At 52.5% G+C, this 22366-nt stretch overlaps 4 protein-coding genes across 5 annotated transcripts in view; 2 read left to right on the top strand and 2 right to left on the bottom strand.

Annotated features, from left to right (window-relative positions):
• Positions 1-10393, top strand: part of GFOD2 (Gfo/Idh/MocA-like oxidoreductase domain containing 2) — a 47600-nt gene extending 37207 nt beyond the window's left edge. The window contains exon 3 of the mRNA XM_058528056.1: positions 8321-10393. Within this exon, the coding sequence (XP_058384039.1) occupies positions 8321-9219 (899 nt within the window). The 3' untranslated portion in view covers positions 9220-10393. The remainder of the gene's footprint in view (positions 1-8320) is intronic.
• Positions 10394-13921: 3528 nt separating this feature from the next.
• On the bottom strand, positions 13922-15692 carry C32H16orf86 (chromosome 32 C16orf86 homolog). The gene is made up of 5 exons (XM_058528058.1): positions 15588-15692; positions 15140-15369; positions 14972-14980; positions 14547-14764; positions 13922-14443 (listed from the first exon to the last, which is right to left on the bottom strand). Exons 1-5 carry the CDS (start codon positions 15690-15692, stop codon positions 14034-14036), a joined length of 972 nt encoding a protein of 323 aa, XP_058384041.1. The 3' UTR covers positions 13922-14033.
• Positions 15693-15891: 199 nt separating this feature from the next.
• Positions 15892-19848, top strand: ENKD1 (enkurin domain containing 1). 2 transcript variants are annotated; one of them, XM_058528052.1, is made up of 8 exons: positions 15892-15984; positions 16218-16317; positions 16414-16608; positions 17210-17382; positions 18900-19025; positions 19128-19291; positions 19391-19527; positions 19619-19848. In XM_058528052.1, the coding sequence occupies exons 2-8, from the start codon at positions 16233-16235 to the stop codon at positions 19777-19779; spliced, it is 1041 nt and encodes a 346-aa protein (XP_058384035.1). In that variant the 5' UTR covers positions 15892-15984; positions 16218-16232; the 3' UTR covers positions 19780-19848. The 2 variants fall into 2 exon arrangements, with proteins under 2 accessions (XP_058384035.1, XP_058384034.1); XM_058528051.1 differs by lacking the exon at positions 15892-15984 and having other exon boundaries at positions 15992-16317.
• A 270-nt stretch (positions 19849-20118) lies between these two features.
• Positions 20119-22022, bottom strand: PARD6A (par-6 family cell polarity regulator alpha). Its single transcript, XM_058528055.1, has 3 exons — positions 21903-22022; positions 21295-21517; positions 20119-21054 (listed from the first exon to the last, which is right to left on the bottom strand). The coding sequence occupies exons 1-3, from the start codon at positions 21963-21965 to the stop codon at positions 20303-20305; spliced, it is 1038 nt and encodes a 345-aa protein (XP_058384038.1). The 5' UTR covers positions 21966-22022; the 3' UTR covers positions 20119-20302.
• Between the last annotated feature and the right edge of the window lie 344 nt (positions 22023-22366).

Raw genomic sequence — 22366 nt, 5'->3', positions numbered from 1 at the left:
CCAAGTGCTGACCAAGAAAGACGCTGGCATCACATTACAAGGGAAAGCCAGGCTTTCCTGTTGTCCCAAGTGGAAGAGCCAATTTAAGTTAAATTCATTTTAAAAATAAATAGGATTCTCCTCTGGATGTTCATTAGGTAAATGTTCACTGAATTGAATGTAGCCTAGAAATGAAACTAACCGTTCTAAGTCATTTCAGATGTGAAAAACTTTTCTGTAGGTTGGTGGAACATGTTTAAATTAATGCCTTGAAAGCAGGACCCATTCCTGCCACTGTAAAGCTCTGAAAGTGTTGGTTCTTGTACACTGTTTAGATGAACAGGATAGGCACATGCATTGATAATTGCAAAAATGCAACATATTTAAAAGTCCTCAGGGCCAGCCCCAGTGGCCTAGTGGTTAAGTTTGGCGCGCTCTGCTGCCACGACCTGGGTTCTGTTCCCAGGTGCAGACCTACGCTGCTCGTCTGTCAGTGGCGATACTGTCACGGCAGCTCCCATACAAGAAGAGGAAGATTGGCAACAGATGTTAGTTCAGGGTGAGTCTTCATCAGCAAATAAATAAATAAAAATAAAAGTCCTCAGAGTCAATATCCCACAAGAACCTCAGTGCCATTCCACCTAACCGTGTATTCCCATGTTTGAATTTCTTTATATATGCATGAGAGCTTTTTTTTTTTTGTGAGGAAGATTAGCCCTGAGCTAACATCTGTTGCCAATCCTCCTCTTTTTGCTGAGGAAGATTGGCCCTGGGTTAACATCTGTGCCCATCTTCCTCTGCTTAATATGGGACACCACCACAGCATGGCTTGATAAGCATTGTGTCAGTCCGTGCCCAGGATCCGAACCCACAAACCCCGGGCCGCCGAAGTGGAGCGCACAAACTTAGCTGCTACACCACCAGGCCAGCCCCTGAGAGCTTTTTTTCCTATGTTTTTCTTCCCACATAGGTGTCTCTTTTCCTTTTTTTTTTTTCTGTTACTGGGACTGTGTTCTCTTATTTTTCATTAAGGCTATAAGCTTTATTTTTTTATTTTTTTTTTGATTTTATTTATTTATTTTTCCCCCAAAGCCCCAGCAGATAGTTGTCTGTCATAGCTGCACATCCTTCTAGTTGCCGCACGTGGGACGCGGCCCCAGCATGGCCAGAGGAGCGGTGCGTCGGCGCGCACCCGGGATCCAAACCCGGGCCGCCGGCAGCACAGCGCGCGCACTTAACCGCCAAGCCACGGGGCCGGCCCAGGCTATAAGCTTTAGATTCTCGATCTTTTTAGAGCTGAAAAAAAGACATAATTACTTAGCTCTGTAGCTGTTGAAGTACTCTAATTTTAGATCTGCTCTTCCACATCTTGAACCTGTGAGAAGTTTATCACAATCATCTAAAGCTCTATTTAGTGAAGGATCCTTCTTGCATTGTGCTATGCTAAGCATTATAAAAGGTAAATTATAGAAACTGAGAAGCAGTAATGTGAGGCATACAGCACTGATCTTGATTTGCAAATATAAGGATGTGTATGACATAGACTGTTCTAAAACTTTTCATACCAGTCAGTATTACTGTATTTTCTTTTTCTGGAATTCATAGGCATAAAATCAGAGAAAGGTCAGGCCTGTAGGGGCTGTGGAGAGAGCATCTAGCCCAGCAGTTCTCAGACTGAGGTCCCTGGACCAGCAGCATCAGCATCAGCATCACCTGGGAACTTGTTATAAATCCAAATTCTCAGGCCCCATCCGAGACCTTCTGAATCTCTGGTGGGTGAGGCCTAACAATCTGTATTTGAACAAGCCTTCTAAGTGATTCTGATTCTGATTCTGATGCACAAGATTGAGAACCACTGATCTAAGCCAATGTCTTCATTTTCAGTTACAGAAACTGAGGCCTGGGATTGTTAAGGTTACATCTCACTGCGTCTTAGTGCTATAGGCAAAATTGCTTTTTCCTCAGCTTGTTAGATCATTGTATTTTTACTTCATTTCTGAGGCCATAAAGATTGTTTCTTGCCATCATTCTTATTAGTTTTTCCTAAAATTAATTCTTGGACTTATCCTCCAGAGGTGTACTTTTCCTATCACAACTCTTTCTGTAGCGTCTTATTTTCTACTTTTGTTTGACCTTTTTTTTTTCCTTTTTCTTCCACCTCAAATTTCATTCTTAAAGCTTTCTCATGAATTCTTTAAAGGAGAGGGAGAGACCCTACTACGTTTTATTTCTCAGTTCAGAAGTGGTTCAGAAAAATATTTTTCAATGTGCAAAGTGTGCCAGCATCTTTGCCACAGTTGAATGTTTTCTCAGATCTGTCACTAAAAGGTGAGTTTCTGTGCCCAGTTCTTGGTACTTATGTGCTTCATTAGAAAAACACTGAGTTTCATTAGAAACTCAAGCTTCACTTGAAGCTTGAAAAACTGAGCTTCATTAGAAAAACACTGGGTTGCCTTTCCCACTGGCTCTTGAGATAACAAGAGACCATTTCCTTAAGCAGCCTGACCCAGATAATTTAATCCCAAGAACACCAGTCCCTTAGGATGCCTTCTCTGACCCCCAGTCAAGGTCAGGTCCCTGCTATACGCTGTTATATTATTACCGTTTATGTCGTCTCCACCGCATTAATCACAAGTGCAGTTCTACATGTATTTACATGATAATTTGATTAATGGCAATCTCTCTCACTAGTTGTCTCAAGGTAGAGACCATGCCTGATGTTGTATCCCCAGTGCTTGGCACAGGGCCTGGCACACTGGTTAAATGAAGGCATTCACAAATTCTACCTATGCAAGCCCAGTCTGCTGGTGTGAGCCTGGGAGCTAACATGGGCCTGCGATCCAGGAAAGAGTGGAGAATGGGCTGTGGGCAAGAATGATTCAGTCTGGTGGCTTTCAAACTTACTTTTCTGATAGCAGAACATTTTTTGTTTTAAAAAAAAGGTAAAATGAGGCCAGCCCAGAGGCGTAGCAGTTAAGTGCACACACTCCACTTCAGCGGCCGGGGGTTCGCAGGTTCGGATCCCGGGCGCACATTGATGCACCACTTGTCAAGCCATGCTGTGGCGATGTCCCATATGAAATAGAGGAAGATGGGCATGGATGTTAGCCCAGGGCTAATCTTCCTCAAAAAAAAAAAAAGGTAAAATCCCTGGATTTTGTAAAACATAAAAGTGATGCTCTTCCTGGGCTGCTTCTCTACCCTGCTGTTTGAAATCATTTATATAGTCCCACACCTCTAGATAAGGAAATGGTGTCGTGGACCCAGGGCTGTGAATCCATGGTGTGTTACTAGGGAACAAAGAGGTGGTCTGGGGCAGCTTCTTGGGGCCTCTGGTGCTCAAGGGCACTTCACTCCTAGGTAGTCTGGGGAGTATGAGCTGGAGAGGGGCTTGCAGCTTGAAACTTGTTCACTCTCCAGAAAATCTGAACTAATGAGTGCTTAACATCCATGTTTTCTCCATTCCCTGGAGACAAAAAGCAGTTTTCAGCTTCTCTAATCTCTCCTAGCAAGAAAGCTAGATAAACTTACATAAATATGTCTTTCAAGGCAACTCAAGTCTTCCTAAAGGTAAAGACCCTGTCAACTGGCCTACAGGAGCCTGTTGAACTCAAGATGGCCTTTAGCTCCCACACTGATACTACTACTGGGTCATAAGTTCAAAAGCTCTCTTATTGTTCGGGCTCAAGAAAGGAGGTCACTCCGCCTTCCCTGACCTCTTATGGCATGAAGCAGAGATTACTTATCCTGGTTTTAAGACCACCAAACTCTAGCGGCCACAAAACTCCTTTTCCTCCCAGCCTACCTCCTCTCCACCCCACACTGCAGTGTCCACCCCAACCCCTACAGTGAATAGTTACAGCACGAAGCCTCTGTCTTGACCAGAGCAGCAACTCTCAGATGGGGTGTTTGTGTCTGAGAACCTAATTTACTCATTATTTCCCTGGTCAGCCATATGTGTTCCACAGCCAAGTGGCCAAATTGGCCACTCCTGTCTCCAGTCCTAAAATCCCACAGTTGTAGGGAAGCTTTGGAGACCCTCCAAGAGCAAATAGTGATAGCAGTGAGGGGCTACTCTTCCTGCGGGTCCCCCCCCAGCCCCCTCCCCTCCCAGTGGACCCCAGTGCAAGGGCCTCTCTCCTTGCCTTGGCCCCCTGACCTGTGCACACTGCTCCCTGCCCTGGGCATATGACACTTGGCTAGCCATTATCCTTTTGTCCTGCCAGCACTTGTAAAGCTTCTTTTATTATTTAGAGAAGAGCAGGAGATTTAAGAGTTTTGTAAAGTGAAGAGATTGAATTATGTCATAGGCTACATGTGTTCCTCCTAGCTATAGCACTGAGGTTCGTAACACTGGGAGTCCATGCCTGAGAATCCCATATGTGCAAATGGCAAATGCTTTGTGGGATTCTTGAGGGTCAGGGTAGCAGGGGATGGGGGGGAGGAAGTGAGGGGAGCTTGGAAGGATCGGCCCAAGGTACCAGATTATCTCTTGTGGACTTTTTCAAGATGTGATTCCAAAGGGCTAGGCTGGGCCTAACTCTGTGAGAGGCCTGATAAACAGTACATATAATAAGAAAACTCATCTATATTCATGTTGATTTTAAAACTTCTTTTTTAAAAATCAGATTTTTAAAATACTGAACATTGAAATTATTGGCCTAGAAAATGTAGTTTTTATGTGAGTCTTAAAATATAAGTCACAGTGGGGCCTTTTTTTCTGTATTTGTGATGTCTGCTGGGTCTGTCCCATGGTGATGGTAATAAAATGTACCATTGACAGAGCTGTGCTGGGCCAGGCACTTTCCATATATTGCCTCATTTGACTTAGTCTTCTCTTCTACCCTGCAAGGTGAACATGACTCCCATTTTTTTTTTGTGAGAAAGATCGGCCCTGAGCTAACATCTGCCAATTCTCCTCTTTTTGCTGAAGAAGACTGGCCCTGAGCTAACATCCATGCCCATCTTCCTCCACTTTATATGGGACGCTGCCACAGCATGGCTTGACAAGCAGTGCGTCGGTGCATACCCAGGATCCGAACCGGCGAACCCCGGGCCGCCGCAGCGGAGCACGCGAACTTAACCGCTTGCGCCACCGGGCCAGCCCCATGACTCCCGTTTTACAGTGTAGTAAACCAAAGCCCAGAGCAGTTTAGAAATTTACCAGGTCATTCAGCAATGAAGTAAGAGAACCAGTATTTGAACACAGAAATGTCTGGCTCCAAAGCTCAAGTTCAGCACCAATAAATGGCCCTTCCTGGGAGTCAGCTGTCCTGAGGCTCATCCATCATGTGCGACATCACTCATTTGTATAGTTTTCTCATTTTTTGTTGCAAGATTTATTGCCTATGGTTACCATGCTTTCTGCTGCAAAGTGGCCAGAGGAGTTCCCCTCCTGAGCCTCTGTGAACAGAATCCAAGTCCATCAGAGGAAGCTGCACCCTACATTGGGCCACCAGAAATTATGTGTCCCAACCATTGCTCCATCTGAAAACACTCAGAAAACTTTCAGGGGACCCAGGGAATAAACACCAGGGTTACTGGAGATGCATCTACCCACAGAAGACACAATATTGACCTAGTTGCCTGGAGAATGGGCATCCAGGCTTGGAGGCTGCCCCTCCAACTGGAAGTGCCTGTGGAGTGTGAGAGTGGAGCCAGAATGGTCTTGGGGGAGAAACCTAACTGCACACATTGTTCAAGATGGTCTCCAACCAGAAGAGTAAGCACACAACATAGTCCAGTCCAATATACCAGGCGTGGCCCTGCCTGTCCGTCCCCCTCTGTTTGGCGATCATTGCCTTTCCCTGACCACCAGGCCTTTGCGCACAACAGCCCCCATCTCACATTCAGTGGTTAGAGCAGAGTGAGCGGGAGTGGGAACCATAGTAGGCAAAGAGATCAAAAAGAAAATTTTGGAGGGGCGCACAGACCATATATGGCCTGTGGGTAAGCCACTGTAAGGATTTTTATTCAGGGCCAGCCCCGTGGCTTAGCGGTTAAGTGCATGCGCTCCGCTATTGGCGGCCCGGGTTCGGATCCCGGGCGCGCTCCGACGCACTGCTTCTTCGGCCATGCTGAGGCCACGTCCCACATACAGCAACTAGAAGGATGTGCAACTATGACATACAACTATCTACTGGGGCTTTGGGGGCAAAAAAAAAGGAGGAGGATTGGCAATAGATGTTAGTTCAGAGCCGGTCTTGCAAAAAGAGGAGGATTAGCATGGATGTTAGCTCAGGGCTGATCTTCCTCACAAAAAAAAAAAAAAAAAGATTTTTATTCAGAATGAGATGAGAATCCATCAGAGGGTTTTATGCAGAGTAGAGATATGATCTGATCCATCTTAAATTTCAACAGAATTACCCAGGCTGCTGTGTTGAGACTGAGGGAGACCATTTAAGTTACTGTTGCAATAATCCAGGCAAAAAAGAGTGGTGGCTTGGATGAGGAAGGTGGCAGTGGTGGTAGTGAAAACTTTATTAGATTCTGGATATAGTTTGAAGGCTAAGCCAACAGGATTTACTGATTATTGAAAGTGGGATGTGAGACTTGACTCCAGTGATTTTGACTTGAGAACCTGGGAGGATTTGCCCTTGACTGAGATGGGGAAGATCTGGGGAGAGGAGTGTCAAGAGCTCAGTTTTGGATTCCACCCCCAAACTGACCCCTCCACCTTGAATGTCTTTGTGAGTGATACTACCAACCATTTATCCAATTTCCCACATTGCTTTAGGCTCGGTGTAACTCCTCCAGCCTGTTTCCTAGTGTGCACTCAGGACTTCAGGAATTCCAACTCTTAGCCCTTTCCTACCTCAGTGCCTTTGCATATGCAGTTCCCTCTGTCTGGATGCCCTTTCCCCTTTATGTTCCCTGGAACATCTGCTCCCTTTAAGATAACGCCAGTGACACTCCCCTGTGAAGCCTTCCCTGATCCTGCCATCTGCAGGGGAATTGCTCTGTATTCTCACCAGACCTTGAGCTTGTTCCTTCAAGAAGCCCATGACTTCTTTGAGGGAATTGGGGCAGTGTGGTTTGAGTCGCCTACCATGGGCAGTGTCTGTACAATGAATAATGGAATAACTGGATGACTAGATACACTAGATGTGTATCTAGTCCATACTGCTTCTTGGGCTTTGTAAGTTTTCTATTGAGAGTATTAGCATAGGGCTTCCTTCTACTTGAACCACCCAAGCTCACAGGAATACCCCAGGTGTTGGTATCTTATGGCTGCTCATACCCTCATGAGCTTTCATCTTAAAACATGGAGGAGTATTGGTCTTTTTCTTTTCCTCATAAGGAAGCTGCTCAGTCCTCTAGCTCTCTCTCTTTGGGGCTTTGTCTAGCTTTTGTTTTGCTCTCTGGGTGCCTTCTAGCTGCAGTGTACTCAGAATGGGTGTGAGGGCAGAACGGGTTGGTTTCCTCTCCAACTGGAACCAAGCATTTTCTGACCTTTTGACTACACTAACTTGTTGGAGCAGTGTTTTCAGAGAATGATCTGTGGGAAATCTTAGAGCCCTTTCTGCCGTTACAACTGAGAGTGCAAAGCCCATTCCCTAGAATATAGATTAGATTCTCTTGCCTCAAGCTGGTGAGCTAATAAATGCATAAAGGTACATAGCCATGTCCAAGAAGCATGTCCACCTCTCCAGCCCACTTGTATTAGGCAGTATTCTCCAGAGAAACAGAACCAGAACAGAGAGAGAGGGAGATAGAGGTTTATTTTAAGGAATTGGCTCATGTGATTATAGGAGCTGACATCTGAAATCTGCGGGGCAGGGCAACAGGATAGAAATTGCAACAAGAGTTGATGTTGCAGACTTGAGTCTCGAGGCAGAATTCCTTCCTCTTTGGGAAACCTCAGTCTTTTTTCTTAAGGCCTTGAACTGATTAGATGAGGCCTACCTACATTATGGAGGGTAATCTGCTCTACTTAGAGTCTACTGGTTTAAATGTTAATTACATCCAAAAAAATACCTTCCCAGTGATGTCTAGACTGGCGTTTGATGGGCATCATAGCCTAGCCAGTTGACACACAAAATTAACCATCAACACCACCTCTTTTTACTTCCCATTCCTGGTTTGCGCCTTCTGCCTCTACTGCTTTCATTTTCCCTTAAGAACTTACTCCTCTGCCTCCAGCCCGTACTCTTTCTCCACACCCAGTCACTGGATACCATTTTCATCCAGGGTGAGTCACCTTTCCTCTTGTCCCAGGCCACCATCTGGTCTCATAGGAGGCTTTCCTGAATCTGTCTGCTTTCAAGAAGTGAGTTTTTTTTTTTTTCCCCAGTGTAAACCCCTTGAAACTTTGAGACTTTCTGTTGTGTTTTATTCTCAGGTATTGGGAAAAATGTGGTTTGTGAGAAGGCAGCAACCTCAGTGGATGCCTTTCGGATGGTGACAGCCTCGCGCTACTACCCACAGCTGATGAGCCTGGTGGGGAACGTCCTGCGCTTCCTGCCTGCCTTTGTGCGCATGAAGCAGCTGATTGCAGAACACTATGTGGGCGCAGTGATGATCTGCGACGCCCGCATCTACTCGGGCAGCCTGCTCAGCCCCAACTACGGCTGGATCTGCGACGAACTTATGGGCGGCGGGGGCCTGCACACCATGGGCACCTACATTGTGGACCTGCTGACCCACCTGACCGGCCGGAGAGCCGAGAAGGTGCATGGGCTGCTCAAGACCTTTGTGAGGCAGAATGCGGCCATCCGTGGCATCCGGCATGTCACCAGTGATGACTTCTGTTTCTTTCAGATGCTCATGGGTGGGGGTGTGTGCAGCACAGTAACACTCAACTTCAACATGCCAGGCGCCTTTGTGCATGAGGTCATGGTGGTGGGCTCTGCGGGACGCCTTGTTGCCCGGGGAGCTGACCTCTATGGGCAGAAGAACTCTGCCACACAAGAGGAGCTGCTACTAAGGGACTCGCTGGCTGTGGGCACAGGGCTGCCTGAGCAGGGGCCCCAGGACGTCCCGCTGCTCTACCTGAAGGGCATGGTCTACATGGTGCAGGCCCTGCGCCAGTCCTTCCAGGGGCAGGGGGACCGCCGCACATGGGACCACACCCCCGTCTCCATGGCTGCCTCGTTTGAGGATGGGTTATACATGCAGAGTGTGGTGGATGCCATCAAAAGATCGAGCCGATCCGGGGAGTGGGAGGCTGTGGAGGTGCTGACGGAGGAACCTGACACCAACCAGAACCTGTGCGAGGCACTCCAGCGGAATAACCTGTGAGCCTGCACATGGGCTCCCTGCCATGGGGCAAAGGGGCCAGGGAGAGACCGGGAGCCGTGACGAGAGGGCTTGGCTACAGCACAGAGAGTGTCTTTCATTTAGTGAGTCAACTTGGGCAGGGTCCAAATGAAGCCGAAGGTAGCCCCGGAGAAATGCCCCCTCCAGCACTCATTTACTCCTCAGACTTGCAGGGCGGTGACCTTCCTGTTTCCATGGCTGAGAAGGCTAGCACAACATGCACGGGGTGGAGCTGCCACCAGGTCTCTGCATAGTTAGGCTGAGGAGCAGGGCCTTAGCCAAAGCTTGACTTGGAGACTTCTTCAACCTATTTGTGGTCCTAACTGGATGAGAAAGCATAGCAAGGAGCCAGCTTGGCTGATTCCTCAGGCCTGAGGAGAAATGACAAGAAGCCTTGTTTCCGTGCCCTTCCTGGGCTAGGGCATCTCAGGAATGGTCAGGGCAGCAAGTCATCCCTCAGGGATCTGCATCTGCCCTCTCTCCCATGCAGCCAGGCCCTTCCTGCCTCCAGGCTGCCCCCTTTCCTGGCAGGGAGGAGTTCTTCATTAGGTGAGCTCTCAGGGGCTGTTAACCTAGGGCATAGGGCCCCTGATTTGGCAGAGAGGAGACAAGGGAGAGCTCTGGAACATCTGATAAATGTTAATAAATCAGAAAGTCTGACACTATGACATGTGGTTGTTGGTTGGTTGGTTGATAGGTTGGGTTTCTTTAATAATGGAAGGCTTGTTTGTTGTTGTAGATTTTTTATATTTTTCTCTTTCCTTGTGGCTCCACAGCAGCTTTGACCTGCTCTGGGCCCATCACTGTCTGGTGGACTACACAGAACCCTCGTGGCCAAATCCCAGGAGCCCTCCAAGCAAAAGTCTTTCCTCAGAGAACAGGACTTAAGACTTCCCGATGGGGGCCCACTGGGCCTGCCATTTCAGGGAGATAGTGGGAGAGTTTGGGGCCTCCTTGAGCTGGTTTTGTTCTTGAAACCATGGAGTTGGCTCCAGGGGACCCCTGGGAGAGGGGAGGTGTGAGGAATGGTTCTAGGGAGGCTGGCTGGGATGAACTTGAGGAGGAAGACTCCACACACTGCCCCTTGGAGTGGGTATGGCCCAGCCAGCCAGTCACCAGCTGTGCTTTTATTGTGTTCTACACAGGGAAATCCTTTTAGAGGTGGGGTGGGGTAGTGGGAAAGGACACATCCACTCCTTTGTTTCTTCTGCCAGCTGCAAGGATTAAGCCTGGACCAAACTCTTTTTCCCTTCTCTAAACTTCCCTCTCTCTGCCCTCCCCTGGGCTCCTTGCCGGAAAAATAAAGGCCCAGGGAAGGCTCCCTCTTCCTTTTGGCCCCCCTTATAGAAGTCACCAGGCCTGTCTTCCTATATTGTTCTGGTTTCAGACCTTGTCCTTGTGAGAGAAAATAACAATGGCTAGTGTTGGAGTGTGCTTATTGCATGCAAGCCCCTCAGGGTAGGCACTTCATATGTATTATTTCATTTAATATCCAAACCACTCTATGAAGTACTACTATTAATATTCCCAGTATTCAGATCAGAAAACAGGCAGAGAGGGGCAAAGTTACTTGCCTCTTGTAAGTTATAAGTGATGGAGCCAGGAGCCTGGTCAGGGTCATCTGACTACAGAGCCTGACCTTGAACCACTTCCCTGGGACTTATGGCTCCTCAGACTCTGAGTGCCTAGGCATTGCCCCTCTCTGCTCAGCTCCCCATCCAGTTTACTGCCTTCTCTCTGCAACGGGAATCACAGCCTGGCCTGAACTAGGAGGCAGACTGCAGAGAGAGCCCCACCAGGCCAGACTCTGATAGAGTTGAAGAAGGAGAAGCTGCCCCCTTCCTCCTGGGGACAATCAGCTCAGCTCTAGGTCAGTCCCTGTGTGTGTTACTAGGGTGTTTAAATCCCTACTAAGTTTGGGAATTGACCAAGAAAGCACATGCATCCATTGTGTTTGACTCAGATGCTCCTACTTAAGAAAGCGCCACGTTGCAGATCCACAGTGGCACTTCTTATGTTTTTTTAGGGCTCTGGAGCAAACCTCTTGTTTACAAAGATGAATTCCCAGAAGTCCTGGGGTAGACTGCAGTGGGCTTATGAGGACACCAAGTCCTCTGTTGGCAATCCCCAGAAGCCAGGCCCATGGCCATCCCTCAGACATCTTTACCATCATGTGTGTCTCGAGTTGGTCCCAGAGAGGAGATGTACCTTGAAGTGGCCTAGATGCCCGTAGCTAAGGAAGCCAGCAGGGTTCTGGTACCCAGGGGCGACTGAGCCCACAGATGGTTCCAGGCTTGTCCTGCAGCGCCCCCTCCTGGAGGTAGGCAGCATCACCTCCCAGGATCTGTTTCCCAAATCTCAGGATCTTCCTTGCATCAAAAGTAAATATAAGTTTTTCTAAATCAGTGAAAATGCAGTTAGCTTTTCCTCTCTGATACAGCAGCCAGAAAAGAATTTCCAAAATACCTGTTTCTTATTTTTCAACCCCCAACCAAATCTAGGCCTCAGACAATGGCAGCAGTTTCCTCCCTGGCCCCAGTCTCTCCCTTGGTCTGCCCTTCACAGTGCTGCCTAAACGACCTCTCCAAAATGTCAGGCCAAGATCCCTCCTTGCCTACACCCCTCCTGATCACTCCAGACTCGCCCAACCTGGTCTCCTGATGGCCATGCCTCTGCTTCAGCCACGCTAACTGGCCCTCCTGCACGGGGCTGATCTCTTTCACACTAGCAAGGCTTTGTCCCTGGCATATCTTCTGCCTGGAGTCTCAACTCTCAACTCTGTCCTTCAGGAGTCAGCTGGAGGGTTGCCTCTTTACTACTTCTGCCCTAGGCAAAGTGGCAGTCACCCCCATCACTTGTGGTCCCACTGCCTTGGTCCTTGGCTCTTCCGTGGCACCCGTCTCCCTGTATCGTGCTGTCTCAGCATTTCCCCCTTAGAGTGAGGTTCTAGGAGCAGTAATGGTAACTTGTTCCTTTCTGTGGCTTCTGTCAGCTACCCTGCTTAGATAAGCCTGTCAGGTAATAGGACTCAGGAAATGTAGACCAGTTCTTTCTAATATGGTTACTGTGTATTTTCTTTATCACTTGTTGAAAGATAGGGACAGAGCTTCCTTATCAGTGCTGGCCTGGCCCACACCTCCAGCCCTGGAGACCACACAGAGAAAGCAGATGCTTGGCCTTCTTGGGTCAGGCCCAGGGTCCAAGCAAGAGAGCCCCCAGGTCCACAGATCTGCAGAGCTCTGGAAAGGGCAGGGCCTCCCTGGGGCCCAGGGTGTAGTCTCATGCAAGGCCACTTCTCCAGGCCTCTGCTTCCTCAGTCATAGTGAGGAGCTCAAGCTAGTTATCTGAAGAGCCTTCTACCTCTGAAAAATCCCAGAGAATCCATGCTCATCCCTGTGGACAGTATCTCCTGGGGCAGTCAAATCACTTTCCAAGGAAAAGTGTGGGCAGAAAGAAGAAATATCCTGACTCCATGGCTTACCCTGTGGCCTTGCCATGGGGCCGGTGACCCCTAAAGGAGGGAGCATCCAAATGACCCCTAACGGAGGGAGCAGCTTGGGATAATGCCCATTTTCTTCTTACTTCTTCCATCTGGGCCTGCCCACCCCATCCCTTCTGATGATCTTGCCAGGCCATTATTCCGGGGGCCCCATACATGGTTCTGGACTTTGGATGGCCTCAGCCTTTCAGATCCTGACCTGTCCCTCTCTGCAGCTTCCTCAGCTCCCCACCTTGGTCTCCTTATCTTGATGCCTTTTATGGGGGCCCTCTGCTAGGTGATACAATGTGGTGATGTGTGCCCTTGAGTTCAGTCTAATCCTTCAAGGTGACACCCAGGATTTTTGCTGGAACATTTGTGTAGATGAGATACAGGAGGAAAAGCAGGTTGGAGAGAGAAGAAATTATTCATTTAATTTGGAATTCCCTGTGTTTAAAGTGTCTGAGGGACATGTAGGAAAATCAGGAGGCAGCAGGATATGAGAGTTTCCAAAATGGCCAGCACTAGCTGCCTCTTCCCAGAGACCCCTGAGGTCAAAAAGCAGTAGTCATCTGGTGGCTTGGCCTCAGGGCTCCAGGGAGAACATACACCTCTACCACCACCCCCTGCCTGTCAGGAAAAAGGCACCATTGCCTCTGTCGCCAGGGGCCACTCTGGGGGCAAAGTCTGGTGCAGTTGTGGTCTGGCAATAAGTGGAAAGCATTCCAAAGCTGCCACTCTTGGAGCAGACAAGTGAACTCTGCCACTCTAGAGGGTGGATCCCAAGTGTTGGTCTCCTTGAGGTTGGACCAAATGCAGGCCCCTTCCCTGGGAGATGAAGCAAGACCAAGCACCTGCTTCCTATGATCTGACAGTCCCTTTCCTTTCTCTGCCCCAAGTTTCTCCTTGTCACCTCCCTCTCCATCCCCACTGTTCTCCTGTCTAACCTTCAGGTTCATCTGAGGAGCCTTTAAATGCACAGAACCGGGCCCCACCTGTGCAGATTCTGATTCAGTTAGATGTGGGGTAGTGCCCAGGAATCTATATTTTTGTCAAATTCCTGGGCAATCCAGATGACCAGTCAGGCTTCAAACCGTGCACTGGGGAATCCTCCACCCTTCTTCCCAGCCTCTCCCTCTTCAGGCAGCTTATTTGGGGAATCATAGTCTGAGAAAAGGAAAACGTTTATTTTCAGCAAGTCCAAGGTCCCAAGTGGGGGCAGAGGCCAAATTCCCCCTTCCACCTGAGGGCCTAGGCCCATAGGCTGCTGCTCTGGTTCAGGCTTGGGAGGAGGGGAGCCACGAGTGGGGCGGGACAGTCACTTGTACTGAGGAGAGAGTGGGGGTACAAGTGGAGCCATACAGATACTTAGCATCTTGTCAATGTCCACTTGAGTTGACTTATCCACCTCAGCCTTGAGGCAGCCGCTGACCCCCAAGCTGAGCAAACCCCCAGGCTCCTCTCCAGCTTCCTTTCCCAGGGGAACCAGAGCATGGGTGGGGAACACAAACGTATTGGGGCAGGGCAAAGTAAGGCCTGAGCCCAGCTCACCTGCCACATGTAGCAAGGCCTGCAGTTGCTCCACACCTGCCTCCTCAGGGACCGGGGTCAGCTCCAACTCAGGCTCCACCTCGGCCTCCACCTCCCTGTCTCCCTCCCCTGCCTGGTTCAGCTCAGGGTTGCAATAGTTGATGTACTGGTACAGGGGCCGCAGGCGCTGGGCCTTTCCTGCAAGGACCCAGGGCAGGGCAGGGGCTAGAGTGCCAAGCCGTGCCATGTCAAGGGTCCAGCAGGCAGGGGGAAAGAGGAAGGCCCGGGGACTGCCACTCACGCTCCAGCCCCAAAGTCTCTGAGGGTGCAGACACTGTGCTGGCCACAGCTGGGAGCACTGGGGCTCCCAGACTCTTGCGTTTCTTGGCTTTTTTGTGCTGTTTGGCAGACAGTGACGGCTCACTCTGGCTACTCTCTGGCTCCTCCCTCTGCAGCGGCAGCCCCTGTGGCAGCTCAGTTTCAGCCCTAGGATGGGCTTGGTGACTAGGCCCTGGGAGGCTGGGGGATAGGAGGACCGAGGAGCCAGCCTTCAGCCTTGACTCCTATGTCCTGAGCCTAGGGAATAGCCCTGCCTGCCCACCACCCTGGGACCCGATTCTTGTCCCTTTCCTGGTCAGTGAGGCCCCGGGCTGGTCAGAGGCTGAGAGTTCATGTGAGCTCAGTCCCCTTCAAGGCCTTGAGACTACCTCTCAGGATGGTCCCTACACCAGGGTTCTTGAAGGACAGAAGGGGTGAGGAGTGATGGTGGCAGGGCATAAGGATGCACCCTGCAGGGGTGCAGGATGGATTTAGGAATCCTACTGGATTGTGAGTTGTCGTCCCCCCAGCCCCGCCTCCAGCTCTGCAGCTCCTTCCCTCTGAAAGCCCCCTCACTTGACTGGCTTCCTCTTCGGACCATGACTGAGCCTCACAATGGAGGCCATAGGCCTGGGGCCTCTCTCCTCTAGTGCCTCCACCTCTGGCTTGAGCCTCTCTTCTTCCAGCTTGAGTCGTTCCTGCTGGAGCTCTGGCTCTGACACTGATCCTGCTGGATACTTGTCTGCACCCTGGGTCCGGCAGGCCTCATGGGCTGGCACCAGGCACTGTACTCCCATCACTGGACACTAGAGGTGACACATAGGTAACTAGTTATCATGGCCAGGCAAAGGATACAGGGATCAGTCATTAGACACCTGACATCAGACACCAAATGCGAATGAAGGGCACCAGCCCATGACCCTCCCAGCCTATGAAGCCTGTCCTGGCAGTTAGGGGGTCATCGCACAGAGTTTGGCCTCCTACAGCGCTGCGGCCAAGTGTTTGAAGGCTAGAGACACCTCACCTCAGAGCTCTGAGCGCGGCCACCTAGCGCCTCCGCGAGCTGTGCTGGCTCCACGGCCGTCCCCTCCTGGGCCCCTGGCCGCCTCTGAGCCCCTGATGAGGCCATGGCTGCGCGGGGTCAGCGCATCCTCGACGGTTGCTTGGTCGGCGGGGGGCGGGCCCCGAGGGGCCGGACTGGTGGACCCTGCGCTGACCTTGGAGATCGGCGGAGATCGGCCGGTAGGCGAGAGCCAGGGAAGGGCTACTAGCGGCCGCTCTGCCCCACCCTCAGCAGGAACTACAAGCCCCAGAGGGCTTTGCGCCAGGGGCATTGGCCCCTGACCTCAGGGACGGAAACTATTGTTGCCTGGCAACAGCAAACCCGTCCGGTTGCAGCGGCGGGTGGCAAAACGGCTCGGGTGAGCCCCCTGCCCAGGTGTTGCGGGGGAGGGGCCGCGAACCGGGCAGGGAAGTGGGCTGGAAGCCGAGGCAGCGAGGGCAGGCCGGGGTCGGGAGGCAGGGCGGGGGCCGGGAGAGAATGGAGGGCACGGCCGGGATCAGGGGCCCGGTCCAGGGAGGAGGCATGGGGCTTGAGGACAGGGTTCTGGGGCCGGAGATGCGCAGCCCGGCAGGCCTCGGTCCACCGTTGCAGGGCGACGACGGCGGCATGTGCGAGGGCCCGTCCCGCATCTCGGGGCCCATCCCGCCAGACCCTACGCTCTGCCCTGACTACTACCGGCGGCCGTCCTCAGGTGAGTTGGTGGGTGCCGCGGCCAGGCGAGGCTCGAGCGAGGTTCCCGCCCCGCTCCACCACTGAGCCCCGCACTCCACCCCGTCCGGCCCCTCAGCCCAAGGGCGCCTTGAGGGAAACGCGCTGAAGCTGAACCTGTTGACTTCGGACCCGGACCAGGATGCCACCCCTCCCCGCGGCCCCCGCATGAGCCCCGGAGCCCGAGAGATTCTGGAGCGTGGCCGGCGTGCCGTAGGGGCCGTGTTGCTGCAATTCGGGGATATCTCCGTAGGCCCAGGCGCCTCTCCCAAGAGTAAGTTCTGGGCAGAAGGGGCAGAGAGGCGAGTCTGAGGTCAAAAGCTGAGATCAAAAGGGGGGGCTCCTCCTTCCTGGACCTGGGCTCAGACTTTGCCTCTCGGAGTCTTAGTTTCCCCAACTATAAAAGAAGGAGAAAATGCACTACCTCTTCTCAGGAGAGGACTGAATGAGTCATTCCCTGGGAAACCCTAGCTCAGCTTCATGGATTCAAGCATCAATGAAACGTTGTTTGCTGAGTGTCTACTGTGTGCCAGGCCCTATAGGTGCTAGGAAGACAAGGTTGAAGACAAGCATGGGCCATCATCGAGTCAAGGTGGGAGACAATAAACAAGTGAAGAGATGAATATGATATACAAGATGATTAATGGTATACGTCACAATAAAAATGTAGAAAATAATCAAGGATGGAAGAAGATTACTATATCAGGAAGGGAACAAGGTGATGAGGTGGAATATGTGTATAGGATCTAAGTTGGATGGAGAGGTCAGAGAGATGTTTCTGTAGGAGGGCAGGGTGTGGGCCTGTGTGTGAACTGGTATGAGTTGGATTGCCTGGGCTGTATGTAGGGAAGATCCTGGCAACATCTTTTCCGCAGGGAAGGACCCTAAAGACCATGAGAAGGAGAACCTGAGGCGGATCAGAGAGATCCAAAGGCGCTTCCGTGAGCAGGAGTGCAGCCGGGAGCAGGGCCAGCCCAGGCCCCTGAAGGCTCTGTGGCGCTCGCCCAAATATGACAAAGTGGAGTCCCGGGTCAAGGCCCAGCTGCAGGTACCTGCCTCAGGGAGCCAGAAGTATTGTCTATCTTTTTTTTTTTGGTGAAGAAGATCAGCCCTGAGCTAACATCTGTCGCCAATCCTCCTCTTTTTGCTGAGGAAGACTGGCCCTGGGCTAACATCCATGCCCATCTTCCTCCACTTTATATGGGATGCCGCCACAGCATGGCTTGACAAGCGGTGCATTGGTGCGTGCCCGGGATCCAAACCCCGGGCTGCCGCAGCGGAGCGCACACACTTAACCGCTACGCCACCAGGCCGGCCCCGGTATTGTCTATTTTGTTGCCCAACAGGCAGTTATACCCTATCTGAGTTATGGGGAGAGAGGAAAATCACAGGGGACTAATGTACCAGAGGAGTAAGAGATAGCTGGTTCTATTTCAGGGTGGGGCTGGCGGCTTTCTCAGAAGTGATGATGGCTGGGTGAGGGGCAAGTAGAAATTAGGCAAGGGGAGAATGGAAGAGAACATTCTATAGAGCTAGAACCTCACAGATAGAAGTCCTAAGACCAGAGAGAGTGTGGCCCGTGGGGAGGCTGTGTACAATTCACTGTGAGGGGAGAAGAGCACGAGGTTAGGCTAAGTCAGCTAAACCCACATCATAAAGGGCCATATAATCCACTTCTCAACTTTTATTTCTTTAATTTTTTTTGTGAGGAAGATCAGCCCTGAGCTAACATCCATGCCAATCCTCCTCTTTTTTTTTTCCCCTTTTCTCCCCAAAGCCTCAGTAGATAGTTGTACGTCACAGTTGCACATCCCCCTAGTTGCTGTATGTGGGATGCAGCCTCAGCATGGCCGGACAAGCGGTGCGTCGGTGCGCGCCTGGATCCGAACCTGGGCCGCCAGTAGCGGAGCGCGCGCACTTAACCGCTAAGACACGGGGCCGGCCCCTCAACCTTTATTTCTAAGGGCAGTGGGAAGGGCAGGGACAGGGTTATGGTGGTGGGATTCTGTCTTGGGTAGATAGTGGCACCGTTTCTCTACCCAGTGGTCTCAGAAGAAGGAGCAGGATTGAGAGAAAAAACAATAAGGTCATATGTTGTTCTGTTGAAGCTGAAGCATTTGTGGGACTCCCAGGGGGTAGGAGTGTGTCCAGAAAGCAGATGGAGAGTCAGGTCTGGATCTTGGAAGTGAAATCCAAGTGTTATTGAGGATCAGGCCGAGGACAATGAGATCAGGGAAGTGACCCTGGATTTGAGGGCTTGGAGGCCAGCTATCAGTGACCTTGGTGGGGACAGAGTCTGGAAGCTTGGCTAGGAAGGAGAGAAAAAGAGATTGGTAACTGGAGCCAGGAATGGAGGTAGAAGGAGGGGTAGTTTGTTGTTTTCTTAAAGATGTGAAAGACACATATGTTTAAATGCTGATGAGAAGTGTTCCTTCAAGAGGGAGGAGACCCATAGGGCTGGGATAGAGAAAGATCCTGAGAGGCAGAAACGACAGAGTCATGGTCTTCTGGCTTGAGACCCTGACCTCAGCCTAAATGTTCCCTCTGCTATGTCCTGCCCTCCAGAACCCCAGCCCTGCCTCTGGGACAGAGCCTGCCCACTTCCTACGGGCACATTCCCGCTGTGGCCCTGGGCTCCCACCACCCCGTGTCCCCAGTCCCCAGCTAACCCCACCAGGTTCCAGCACTAAGGTGAGAGGATGTGTGGGGCCTGGGAGGTGGGGCAGGGATCCTGGGGGGTTCAGGGATACAACACAGTGCTGTCTGTCCCATCATGCTTGCCATGTCCTGCAGGGGCCAGGCCTGGGTGTGGACTTCATTAGCCACAATGCCCGCACTGCCAAGAGGGCCCCCCAGCGGCATTCCCGCTCACTGCAGGTCCTGGCACAGGTGCTAGAGCAGCAACGGCAAGCCCAGGAGCACTACAACGCCACACAGAAGGGCCACGTGCCCCGTTAGTAGGTCCCACTGCCCAACACCTGGGGTGAGGGTACTTGTGGAGGGTGGGAGCCAACATCTTCCCTGGGATCATCAACCCTGAGCCTGTGCATCTGCAGCTTGTTGGAGCGCAGGAATCTGTGGCGGCAAGAGGCAGAGGCCCGCCAGCATAGCCAGCCGGACCCTGCCATGCCCCCTGGCCACACTCGCATGCCTGAGAACCAGCGGCTGGAGACACTGAACAATCTGCTCCAGAGTGAGTACATGGGCAAGGGGGGGCTGGATGGAGAGCCCACTGGGGACCATGCACTCCTGCCCTGAACTCACTGTTCCTGGGCCCCCTGTAGGCCAGCGCCAGCTGCTGCGTGAGCTGGTGTTGCTGCCTGCTGGGGCAGACTCACTGAGGGCCCAGGGCCACCGTGCAGAGCTGGACCGGAAGCTGGTGCAGGTAGAGGAGGCCATCAAGATCTTTTCCCGCCCCAAGGTCTTCGTGAAGATGGATGCTTGAGCCCTTTTATGGGAATAGTGATGGGGATCCTCACTGAGGATCACTGCATGGTTGCAAAGGGCAGGGTCGGGCCCCATCATAGAGTGGAGTCTGAAGACAGGAGCAGTGGAGTGGGCAGTATCCCCAGAGTACTCTTCCCAGCCACTGGTGGCTACAGAAGGGCCATCCCAGCCTCTTAACCCCTTTGTCAAAATTAAAACTTTTGTACACAGTGGGGTTTGTTTCCATAAGAGCTTTTCTTACCCTAGAAATGCCAAGCCTGGTGACCCTCCTGCTGCTTGACTGCAGGAAGGTCTCCCTGCTGCCCTTATCATTCCTGCCTCATGTCCAGGGCAGAAATCAAGATTGTGGGATCAGGGAGGAGGCTGGGGCTGGGACACAGAAGGACCATGACTGCATTTGTAGAAAACCTTTAATGTTCCCCAGACTGAGAGGGCCCTATGAGCAAGCTAAAAACCCCCACTGGGAAAGTCCCTGCCATGTCCCAGAACCCTGGAGTGATAAGGGGCTGCATCCTTGCCTGTCAGAGGCTGAAGCCACTACCATCGCCTCGCATGCTACTCCCCCAGCCAGAGCTGGCCTGCTCCTGATCATCCAGGGAGGGCAGAGAGCTGCGGGCACCAGGAAATAGGCGGCCTGGGCGCAGGTTCCAGCATGGAGGCCCCTGAGACAGCCCATTGGAAGAGGAAGGCTGGCGGTTCTCAATGACCAGATCACTGCTGTCATCGTCACTATCAGGCTCAGCAGGCCCAGGCCCAGCAGAGGGAGGCCCTGTCAGACGCCCAGATGCCCCACGCACCACATTATTGCGCTGATTGGCTGGCTTGACAGTAACAATGAGGTTGTGGCTGTTGGCAACCATCATGTCCGTCACTTGGTCCAAAGTCTTCCCAGCCACTTCAATGCCATTCACCTCGAGGATCTCATCACTGACCGCCAGCAGCCCTGTACTCTCAGCCAGGCCCCCTCGTACCAGGCGCGAGATGAAGATGCCTGGAACCCGTTCCAGGCCCTGGGGAGCTACACGCACGCTCATGCCATCTCGGATGTAGAAACCCAGGGGGCGGTCGGAACCATGCTTGTGTAGCCGCACCCGTCGGTGGGTCTCAGGCAGTAGGTCCACATCAATGACTGAAGAAACCTGGCGGAAATCTTGGGGCAGGCTGATTAGCAGGGGTGGCCGGGTGCGCAGGGGTGCCACTGGCCGAAGTAGGAGCCCTTTCTTGCGCCGCTGCAGCGAGTTGGAGGCAAAGGCCAGGCCACTGGAGTCAGCTTCTGCTGCAGGAGAGGGGGGCGCTGAGATCAGAGACTCTGCTCTCCCACTTGGGCCCTTTTCCATCAGGCCCAGGCCTGGGGAAAGGGGTATTGTAGCTATTTCCTACCACTTGGAGGTCAGGCCAAGGGCAAGGACTGCAGAGGGTGAAGCCTGGGTGCCCTGGGCATGGACTAACCCTTGTAGACTTGCCCTGTCACCCTACCCCACAAAGGCTGCCCACTGTACCCCATCCTCCTCACCCCGCTTCTGCACTAGCAGGCGCAGCGGCGGGGGCCCACTGGCCAGGGCCCGGTGCAGGCTGTCGTCGTTGGTGAGGGGCAGTAGGTCGCCGTGAGCATCCGTATAACCAAGCAGCACGTCCAGGCCCGGGATCTGGTGCACCGCACGCAGCAACCGCGAGAACTCTTGGAAGCCGCTCACGGAAGCGCGGGGCAGCGCGAAGCGTCGGAACTCGGCGTCAAACTGGAGGCAGGGGGTGGGGGGAGAGGAGGGGTCAGCATGGAGCCCGCGCCCTTTGTCATCACAGGTCCGTGGGTGGCAGGGGTGGGAAAGATAGGGTTGCCGCAACAGCTGCAGCCTTGCGCCCAGACCTCAGCTCCAGGGTAAGGGACGCTGTCCAAGGTCTTCTCCCCGCCCTCAAGGTACCCAGGCCACAGAGGGACTCTGGAAGCCGGCAGTGGAAGGAAGGAGAATGGATGGGGGAAAGCGAGAAGAAAAGCCAGAGAATGGGACGTGGAGGATGGAGGAGAGAAAAAGGTAGTGGGGACCAAGGAGCCAGGGAGGGCAGAATGAAGGAATTGGAAGCGCCTAGGGCCGAGGCCGGAGCCCGGGCCGGAGGGGCCCTTACTTTGCTCTTCACCTCGACGATGCTGTCGGGACTGCGTGCAGGAGTCCTCTGTGGCCTGGCCATGGCGGGGCCGGGCGGGCCAGGGACTGTGCCCCAGGCCGCCCGCCGAGGCGCAGGTGCACAGCCCAGCCGGCCGGCCCGCGCCGCCCCGCCCCTGGCGGTAGCGCTCGCCCCGCCCTCCCATCCGGACCATGACGTCAAGTGGGCAGCGACGGAGAGTGGAACGCGGAGTCCACGTTTCCCAGGAAACGGAGATGGGGTGGAGACGTCGCCTTGTGCTCTTACGTCATTACGCTACGATCCGCGCATCCCCGGAGTCTGGGGGAGGGGCTCGGCCAATCCAAGGGGAGAGTGAGAGAAGTGACGTTTATTGAGTGCTGTCTGTGTACTGTTATTTCTACTGGCCTTACAAGACCGCGCATTTTGTAGATGAGTCATAATATTTGCTAAGCCCCCGGGGTCAC

The sequence above is a fragment of the Diceros bicornis genome, chromosome 32 (genome assembly GCF_020826845.1).
Source record: "Diceros bicornis minor isolate mBicDic1 chromosome 32, mDicBic1.mat.cur, whole genome shotgun sequence".
In the NCBI taxonomy this organism is placed as follows: domain Eukaryota; kingdom Metazoa; phylum Chordata; class Mammalia; order Perissodactyla; family Rhinocerotidae; genus Diceros; species Diceros bicornis.
This window is presented reverse-complemented; position numbering and strand designations above follow the sequence as displayed.

Excerpts from the sequence above, each read along its gene's own strand:
- ENKD1 (XM_058528051.1), top strand. The coding sequence starts at position 16,104 with ATGGAGGGCACGGCCGGGATCAGGGGCCCGGTCCAGGGAGGAGGCATG. Across the intron at positions 16,609-17,209 it reads CCCAGGCGCCTCTCCCAAGA|GGAAGGACCCTAAAGACCAT; the intron begins GTAAGTTCTGGG and ends TCTTTTCCGCAG. Across the intron at positions 17,383-18,899 it reads GGGTCAAGGCCCAGCTGCAG|AACCCCAGCCCTGCCTCTGG; the intron begins GTACCTGCCTCA and ends CCTGCCCTCCAG.
- C32H16orf86 (XM_058528058.1), bottom strand. The coding sequence starts at position 15,692 with ATGGCCTCATCAGGGGCTCAGAGGCGGCCAGGGGCCCAGGAGGGGACG. Across the intron at positions 15,370-15,587 it reads GCCGCGCTCAGAGCTCTGAG|TGTCCAGTGATGGGAGTACA; the intron begins GTGAGGTGTCTC and ends TGTCACCTCTAG. Across the intron at positions 14,444-14,546 it reads AGAGACTTTGGGGCTGGAGC|GAAAGGCCCAGCGCCTGCGG; the intron begins GTGAGTGGCAGT and ends GGGTCCTTGCAG.
- PARD6A (XM_058528055.1), bottom strand. The coding sequence starts at position 21,965 with ATGGCCAGGCCACAGAGGACTCCTGCACGCAGTCCCGACAGCATCGTC. Across the intron at positions 21,518-21,902 it reads TCGTCGAGGTGAAGAGCAAA|TTTGACGCCGAGTTCCGACG; the intron begins GTAAGGGCCCCT and ends CCCTGCCTCCAG. Across the intron at positions 21,055-21,294 it reads CCTGCTAGTGCAGAAGCGGG|AAGCTGACTCCAGTGGCCTG; the intron begins GTGAGGAGGATG and ends CTCCTGCAGCAG.